Source organism: Platichthys flesus, chromosome 6 (genome assembly GCF_949316205.1).
Source record: "Platichthys flesus chromosome 6, fPlaFle2.1, whole genome shotgun sequence".
NCBI classification, from domain to species: Eukaryota; Metazoa; Chordata; class Actinopteri; order Pleuronectiformes; family Pleuronectidae; genus Platichthys; species Platichthys flesus.
In genome coordinates, this window is record NC_084950.1 from 3,228,766 (window position 1) to 3,238,092 (window position 9,327).

At 43.0% G+C, this 9,327-nt stretch overlaps 1 protein-coding gene across 1 annotated transcript; it reads left to right on the top strand.

Annotated features, from left to right (window-relative positions):
- Nucleotides 1–610: 610 nt before the first annotated feature.
- On the top strand, nt 611–5,900 carry pskh1 (protein serine kinase H1). Its single transcript, XM_062390292.1, has 4 exons — nt 611–938; nt 1,541–2,310; nt 2,630–3,547; nt 5,583–5,900. The coding sequence occupies exons 2-4, from the start codon at nt 2,242–2,244 to the stop codon at nt 5,898–5,900; spliced, it is 1,305 nt and encodes a 434-aa protein (XP_062246276.1). The 5' UTR covers nt 611–938; nt 1,541–2,241.
- The last annotated feature ends 3,427 nt before the right edge of the window (nt 5,901–9,327 follow it).

Consider the following 9,327-nt stretch of genomic DNA (forward strand, 5'->3'; position numbering starts at 1 on the left):
ATTACACCTTAAACTATGTGTGAAGAAGGATAACAGCACTCCACTCCCCCCCCCCCAGACACACACACACCTCCACTATCAAGAAATGAAGCCAACATATCCTCCATCAGAGAAGTTGGTGACTTGTCCCAGTCCTTCAGGATCCAAAATCTGAAATCTCATTGTTTCTGGGGAAAACCCTTGAGTTAATATAAATCAGCTTTATTTAGGATTTTGACTCTAGTGTTGTTGCGCTAAGTGTACCTACACAAAGGGTCATACAAATAACCACAGACTACCAGAAACTAACAGATGTTATAGATAGATAGGTATAGATAGATAGAGAGAGAGAGAGAGAGAGAGAGAGAGAGAGAGAGAGAGAGAGAGAGAGAGAGATAGATAGATAGATAGATAGATAGATAGATAGATAGATAGATAGATAGATAGATAGATAGATAGATAGATAGATAGATAGATAGATAGATAGATAGATAGATAGATAGATAGATAGGGACCACCAATTAAATAAACAAAAAAGGCACGTTCCTTGAAGGAATTTAAAGAGTTTTATTTTGAAAATATTAAGCGGAAGCCCCGCGTTGCACTCCCTGACTTCCCGTTTTCTGTCTGTGGGAATCTGGGTCCTGAGTGAAAAACACCGTCCGGGGGAGCGACCAACTTCTGCGTGTGTTTTTATTACCGTTATTTTAGTTCTTATTCCTCCAACCGCCTCGTCTCTCTTTCAGAAAAACTTCCCCGACCGCGGAGCAGCAACGTGCGGCGCTGACACCGCCGCTTCACCGACGGAGCCGCGGCGGAGTTGTTTGTGAAGTCGGGGTGAAAATGGAGAGCTCAGCTGAGTGAGAGTGGGGTGAGGAGGCTGGGTTTGGCAGAGCTGCGGGTCCTGCCCTTCTGCTAGCGGCTAGCTAGCATGCTAACACAAACTCCGAAGTTACGAGGTGAGCCTCAAAGTCACTTTGTCACTTGTTCTGTTAAAATGATTGTGGATGTTTTTACCGACAGTCGTACGGTTTCCACGCGTCGCTTGAAAGAACTGGTCTGAGGATGTTTTGGGTGCAGAAAGAAAAACCAGTGACTCGGCTCAGGCCTTATCTCAACTGAACTTAAACACACTGTAAAGTCTCTTCAGTACTTTCACAGTGTCGTGGTTTCATTTATTATTTTATATTTTCACTTGATTTTAAAGGAGCTCTCTTCTTAATCATGTCTGACCAAGTAAAGTAAGTTGTTACACATTTATTACACAATATTTATAATAATAACTCCAACAAACTTTCTTATAATTGAGTTTTTTTCTTATTTAAATGACAATTTAAAACATGACTGTGATCAAACACTGCACGAGCTGACTTTTACAATATGTCCTCATTTATTGTCCCAAATGTTAAAAAAAAGGCAAATCCCTGTGCACATAATGTTCACAAGAAGCTGTGTCAGTGTTCAGCATTTATCCACAGACACGGTGCACGTCCATGTGTCTGTCGATCCCGAACCGCCAAGTCTCGAGTTTCATTTTGCATTTTTACGTTCTTCCTTCCAGAGCCTCCCTCCGCTGTGAGTCTCCAGGGGAGCTGCTCTATCTGCAGTTCGACCGCTGCTGACGCTGCAGCTTCTCCGGATGGATCCGAGCTCAGTTGATGGTGTGACTGTCTGTGGACGCTCTGCGTGAATCCTGAGGACCATGATGCATTTCTGCTGAAGGCGACCACCACACTTAAAAGTTGGTTCGAAGCAGCTCTCCTCCCGATCAATCGTTCTTTGTGCAGCGAGGATCCAAACCCACCCGTGCTTTTTTCTCCATAACATTTAACGTCATCTGAGATGGGGCCCTGGTAGCTTCTTCAAGGGGTTTGAGGTCCCCCCCCCCCCCCGGCTGCATACAGTGTGTGGGCATAAGACTCATCAACACAGGTCTATAAGAGAAAGCTGTGACCCGATGGTTAAGCACTTGCCGTGGGAGTGGAGACGCCCGGCGTGATTTCCAGAATGCATTCATGAGCTCCTCGGCCGTTAACCTGGACCTAAGTGGATGTAGTGCTTGTGTTCATGGGCTGTGACTGCTGATGCCAGCTCATTGGGACTTGAGGGGGTGTAATCAGCTTTATTCATGAACCCTCTGACTCCGCGTGGGTACGGCCTGGATGTTGGATGCCCTGAGTGTGTTGAATCTGCTGTAGCGGTGATGAGGCAGGGCTCCGTGTGGCCTGCGTGGCTGAATGGGCAGCGGCCCACGGTGATGTGATGGGTTGCAGGAACAGTAAGGTCCTCCCTGAGCCTCCGGGGGATGTTCAGTTGGACCTGGTCAAAAAGGTCAGTAGAGAAACTAACTTTATAATGAGTTGATCAAGTCATCTATTAAAAGTCATGTAACTGTATTAAATGCATGTCACAACTTCTTGGAGCCCAAGGTCAGATTTCTTGTTTTGTCAGACCCACTAAAACATATTGATATCAAAGATTCTATCCTCAGGTTTTCCAACTGCTACAAGAAAATCCTGTGTTTTAGCTTAACGAGGACAACTTAACTGTAGATCCATTGATTAGTGAATCTAGCTACTTACTAAAGATTTGTGTGTGTAATTTAATGTGTATCATATTTTTATAATAACATTATTTGTTGATTTTTCAGGTTGAGCCTCTGCAGCCCCCCCAGACAGATATCTTCAAGCACTTCATACGAGGTGATGGCACAGGAAGCAAGACGGGCGGGGGTGGGGGCGGGGGCGGTGATAAGGCCGACTCCACATATCAGGCCCAGGCACAAGCTGCCACTCCTACCGCTTCCGCCCAGCCGCCCAAGGACCCGTCCGAACTGTCCGACCCTCAGCGGAAGAAGGTGGCGAAATATCGAGCCAAGTTTGATCCCCGGGTCACGGCCAAGTACGACATCAAAGCTCTGATTGGACGAGGGAGTTTTAGCCGGGTTGTTCGCGTGGAACACAAGAGCACGAGGCAGCCGTACGCCATCAAGATGATCGAGACCCGTTACCGGGAGGGGAGGGAGGTGTGCGAGTCCGAGCTGTGTGTTCTCAGGCGCGTTCGCCACACCAATATAATCCAGCTGATGGAGGTGTTCGAGACGGCGGAACGTGTCTACATGGTGATGGAGCTCGCCACTGGAGGAGAGCTCTTCGACCGGATCATCGCTCGTGGCTCCTTCACCGAGCGGGACGCCACCCGGGTGCTGCAGATGGTGCTGGACGGCGTCAAGTATCTCCACACGTTGGGGATCACTCACCGAGATCTGAAGCCGGAGAACCTGCTCTACTACCACCCCGGGGCCGACTCCAAGATCATCATCACCGACTTCGGTTTGGCAAGCAGCAGGAAGAAGGGGGACGAGTGTCTGATGAAGACCACCTGCGGCACGCCGGAGTACATCGCGCCTGAGATCCTGGTGCGGAAGCCCTACACGAACGCGGTGGACATGTGGGCGCTGGGGGTGATATCGTACATCCTGCTGAGTGGAACCATGCCGTTCGAGGACGACAACCGCATGCGGCTGTACCGACAAATCCTCAAGGGGAAGTACAGCTTCTCCGGAGAGGTGAGGAGTTACAGTAGATACAAGTCACACACACACACACACACGCTCTCCAGCAGACTTCACCCATATTTGGACAACATTCCTCACACCGCATGAGGCTTTGTCAACAAATTTCCAAGAAGTTCAGCTTTTCCTGAGAGGTGGCACGATTCTAACACTGATACACACATTTTCACACTTTACTCTCATTTTCATTCGATGTCCATTTTGACCTCATGTACTTTTTTTTACCTCAGTTTCATTTATTCCTCCTCTCTAAGTCAATATGCCCCCCCCCCCTCTGTGTGTGTGTGCACAGTAATTTATGCTCTATCTGTGTATCTAGTGGGGAGAATGCTGAGTAGTCTGTTCCTTTGTTTCATAGCCTGGGATGTTTATGTTGCAAGTGGGCTTTACCAAAGAGGCCCTCGGTTAATGTTTGCCCCACATACAGCTTCTCCAGTGCAGATAGTAGCTCCGTGGTTCTGTCGTAACTTACAGGGAGTAGTCGGAGCATCTCAGTTTTTACGCTCCTGTGGCGGCAGCTGGAGGCTTTAACTTTTCAGGTTGGCGTTGCCTTTCTCGATCCTTTCAAAATGTTTGGACTCTCGGATGAACAGATTTGAGGGGCTCAAAGCTCAAGGTTGGTGTAACCTGATGTGTGTCCCTGTGAATGGGTACGCAGGTAGTTTTATTAAATCTGGCACAAATGACTATAGGTCACTGGGACCTCACAGTACAGGTTATTGGCCATAACTCAACAATTCATGTGTACATTCTGACAAAATACACTTTATACGTTTTATAAACTTCCATCAAAGTCAGACGTGGATGTTGAGTGCAACTTGGTTGCCTGAAGCACACAGCCCTGAGGTGTTAATTCAAGTCTGTGGATGAGTCCAGATTTGAACCTGACATGTGAGATAAAGTCAGATCTGACAAATCATCTCCACAAACCTGTTTTTTAGCTGAGGGGTTCTAGTAGTATAGTAATAACCCTGAATGAAAAAGAGGTTTGTCTCCTTGTTTACTGTCTTAATCTCTACAAATATGAAATAATAGCATAATAGCATGTGCAGTTGTGATGATTCTGCATTGATGAGGTGTTTTATATAAGCTTCTAAGTGAGAAGTGGAGCACACTCTACTGGTCTTCCCTCTGGGTTTAGTTATTTTACAGCTGTGACAAATAATGTTCATGTTTACAGCTGGAGTCCAAGAATGAATCACAGCCTGGACAGACAAAAAATGTAGAGTTGTGTTCTTAAGTGTTTGTTGGAGGTTTTGACTCACGACTCGTCATTCATACCAAACAGACTCCACAGATGTTTCCAATGCATCTGATTTAAAGGACATTTTGTTTAACATAAGATCAAATGGTTCTTGACATTCAGAGACACACGAAATTCATTATCAAGTCTGACAATTTACCAAAATCTAAAAAGTCACATTGTGTACAATAAACTTAACACAACAGGACAGGACATGATCAGCTTTCTATTGCTCTGCTGCCCTCTTGTGTTTAGTGGAGGGAGCTTCATTATTACAAAAATAAATGATGTACATGTATAAGTGAACAAAAGAACAAAATATTTATCCGAACATAGTGGGTCTACAAACTGACACACACTAGCAGAGATACTCACACGTACAAATGTGCATTATTTTACATTCACTAAAGAAACAAATAATGAAATGTGTATGTACATATAGACTAGTATTTATCAAAGCAGAGTATTTTGATATCTCTAGAAAACATTCAGGAGATGTCTTATGTCTCATTTCATATATTCTCTGGTTTTTGATGTTTAATTAATTATTTTCAAGTTTTCTCCTCAACAGTTTTGTCAGTTTAGACTTTTTACAGCACAAAATGAACTAATAACATTAACAATTCCTTTTCCGTTGGTTATGGTGATTATGTGATGCAGGTATGAGACACAGTATTAGAAACACCGTGGCTCTGCGCCCACACCTCAGTTAGGAAACCACTGGTTTAATCCTGCCACTGACTCAGCTCGTTGTTAACATGTCTCACGTCTGTCTCCCGTCTCTAGCCGTGGCCCAGTGTGTCCAACCTGGCCAAAGACTTTGTGGAGAGAATCCTGACGGTGGACCCCAGCGAGCGGCTCACCGCTGGCCAGGCCTTCAAGCACCCCTGGGTCGTCAGCATGGCCGCCTCCTCTTCCATGAAGAACCTCCAGCGCTGTATATCTCAGAACCTGCTGAAGCGGGCGTCCTCGCGCTGCCACAGCACCAAGTCGGCTCAGTCCACGCGCTCCAGCCGCTCCACCAAATCCAACAAAGCCCGTCGGGTGCGTGAGAAGGAGCTGCGCGAGCTGAACCGTCGCTATCAGCAGCAGTACAACGGCTGAGGCAGGGTGGGGGGGGGGGGGGGGGGGGGGGGGGGGGCGGCTGATGGCTGCAGCGGACATGGACTTTAAGGGAAACAGCACTACAGAGACTGAACTTTCACAATGACTGCCACCATTCTACGAGGCTTCCAGTGTTAAACGCCCCAAAAGAGGGCAATAATGTGACTGAATCAGTTTCTTCAAGCAAAAATCGAATTGAGGTTGAAAATTAACTGAGCCAACTGAGGCGATTGAGCAAATCAAAGGTGATTCCTGATCCATAAAGACAGTGAAAAGAATGAATCCTTATGGTACTGTGTCCCCTGATGAGGACACAGAGGGACACACCAGCAAGGTGTTTCATTCCATCATCTCTCCATCCGTTCCTCCACCTTCTCCTCGGCTGGACGGTGCCTGCCACTCCTTTTTTAATTTTGTCTTTCCATTCCTGTGTCTCTACATATTTATTTATTATTGTTGACGTGATTATTAGTCTCCATTCAAATGGTCACTGGATAATGACCTTCTGCGAGGATCTGTTGAACAGAGTTCTGGGTACTGACGTTTCTAAGAAGAAGGGGATACTTCTAGAAGTGGGGAACCCAATCCCCCCCCCCCCCCCCCCCCATCCCCCCTCACTCATTCCTGATTGAAAATTGCTGTGAATTTCTTATTTTACTTATTGTACGGACCTTGTCTTGAGATATGGACGATGGAAACACACTGCAACACCACCACGCTATTGAAGGCCAATATGAAGGCATATTTTCTAGTAGTCAATTCAAAGCTTATCTAATCTTGCCATTATTGCTCCGTTAACATCAGTGTTCGGATGCTGTCAAAAGATTGTGAAGCTGTTCTGTGTTGAATCGTTAATGTTTTGTATTATACAATCCTACTTCCTTTTATTTTACTTGACGCAAAAGGTGTCAGCCATTATCCTTCCCTGCTAGAGTGGAGCAGTACTCAAATCATTCACTTGACATATTGGTACGTTGGTTGAGAACAAGAAGCATGTCGGCCATTAATATGTTTGTTTTTTTTAAACGTGATTTACGAAACCTAGCATATGCATTTTTTGGGGGGGAAAGATTTAAATTTTTCTCTTCGTGTGCACTTAATTCTGAATTGATCGAGGTTTAAAGGGAGAGTTCACCATGAATTGAAAATTCACTTATCTCCCACAGAACATATTTGGAGTTTCAGGGGTAAACATCGTTGTAGCTGAACCCAATAATAATAATATCTTCAGTATTTGATTCAGCTGCTACACTGTTTACCCCTGAAACTCCAAATGTGTTTTATAGACTCAACACTTCACCCCGTTAACTTTCCCTTTAAGAGAAGAGCTGTAGCTGATCAAATCCCCAACATCCACACTAAAGATGTTTGTTTTATAGTACCACACACTCCTCAGCTCTCGATTCTCTTCTTTCTGAGTCTGAATCATTACCAGTACAACACCCGTCATGTGGATAATCAGCCTCCGCTCATGAGGACGTATTGAGACCACTGCACTACTCCGAGCTGGAGGTATAATCACAGTATACTGAAAACTTGAGTTTATGTGATACTGTGGTGCAGTTTGAATGATCAGGTGATTCACTACAGTTCAGTGCTCTGGATTTATCTGTTGTTTCTCTTTGTTATTGATTTAATTTCTAATGACTCCCAGAGATTCCTGGCATTTAATGGTCTTGATTCCCAAATCTGTCAGAAACTGTGATAATAGTAGTTACACAAAAAATGTATGGGCCTCTCGTTTTCCTTTTTTTGTTTTATTTCTTTAATCTGACAAAGCACTTCATGTACAAAGTTGAATAGAGTTTTGTTTAGTGTGTTTGTTGTTATGTATTTGTCAGTGGACTCTGTGTCAATCAGATGGTACATTGTGGCCTTTTCTTTTTCATGAGTGTTTCTGCTGTGATCTGCCCCCCCCCCCCCCCATAAAGTGAACTCTTTAACACGTACTGGAAACCTAACCGAGCCATGTCAGCTGACCTCAGTCTTTCCGTGTGTTTTTGTCTTTTGGCCTTCGCTCGCTCCAGAATGTCGTTTTTCTGATGCTACTCTTTCCCATTTCCTTGATGTAAGGATATTTTTTTACTTTCCTCGTCCCTCTGCTGTCATCCGATCTGATATCTCACCTCCTGGTGGCAGTAAACTGTTAGTGCATTTGTTTTCTTAAGACTGTATGTGAGGCTTGAATCATAACTGGTATCAGAGCACTTAAACCTTAACTCTGCCTGTGTTTGAGAGATGCGTTGCCCAAGATCATTTTGTTTTGTTTTTTCACGGAGAAAATACCTGTGGTCATATTTAAGTACACATTGTCAAACTTTCTACAACACCAAAGCCGTTTAACTCTGGCTGCTGGTTCACAGATTTCTTATGGAGCAAAGCTTACGTGTGAATCAAACATTTTCAACTCTTTTTAAAAAGCCAGATACAAGAATCACATTCACAATGATTTTAAATCAACTGGAACTCAAACGAAACTGCAGAGGCTCAATTAGTCTGCAGCATTCCCAAGTACTTATTGATTGTTCAATTCTAAACAAAATGAGTTCATTAGCAGAATGTCGGCAAGTTTTCGTTTCCTGTTTTTTTTACATATATGTGTGTGTGTTTGATTTTGTATAAATGCTGTCCTAAATGAAGTAGCCAACTCAACACTGTTACCTGAAAACAGTTGTTCGTCATTTGTTACTGTGTCAGAATGAATAACACTTTGATTCCTCTACCATTAACTTTTTTATTTTTCTAATGGTAAGTTGTATTTGCCAATAAAACACCTGAACCAGACTTTTTACACATCATTTGTTTTATCAGCAGGTTTTTCTCTCAGCCCTGAAATCGGCCATGATTCTGTGTCTGTCGGACAGATCTATACTGTCCATATAACTGTATCTATAATATCTATACATATATCTGTCTTTACATGTATCTATACATCCATATATCTATACTATTTATAACTAGATATATCTATATGATCTATACTGTCCATATAACTGTATCTATAATATCTATACATATATCTGTCTTTACATTTATCTATACATCCATATATCTATACTATTTATAACTAGATATATCTATACACATATCTTTATATCTATCTATACATCCATCTATACTATATATATCCATTATCTATTTTTACATCTATCTATATATCTACCTATACATATATCTATGCTATAAACATCTTCATAAGTCTATCTATACTATCTATTTATATATCTATCTATACATATATATCTATATATATATATACATTTATTTATATTAACTATATCTGTCTATATATATACATCTATCTTTCTACACTTATATCTACACTTGTATATCTACATACATTGATCTATCTATCTATACAGTACATCTTTATATCTATACATATATAAATACATCTATCTATCTATCTATCTATCTATCTATAACA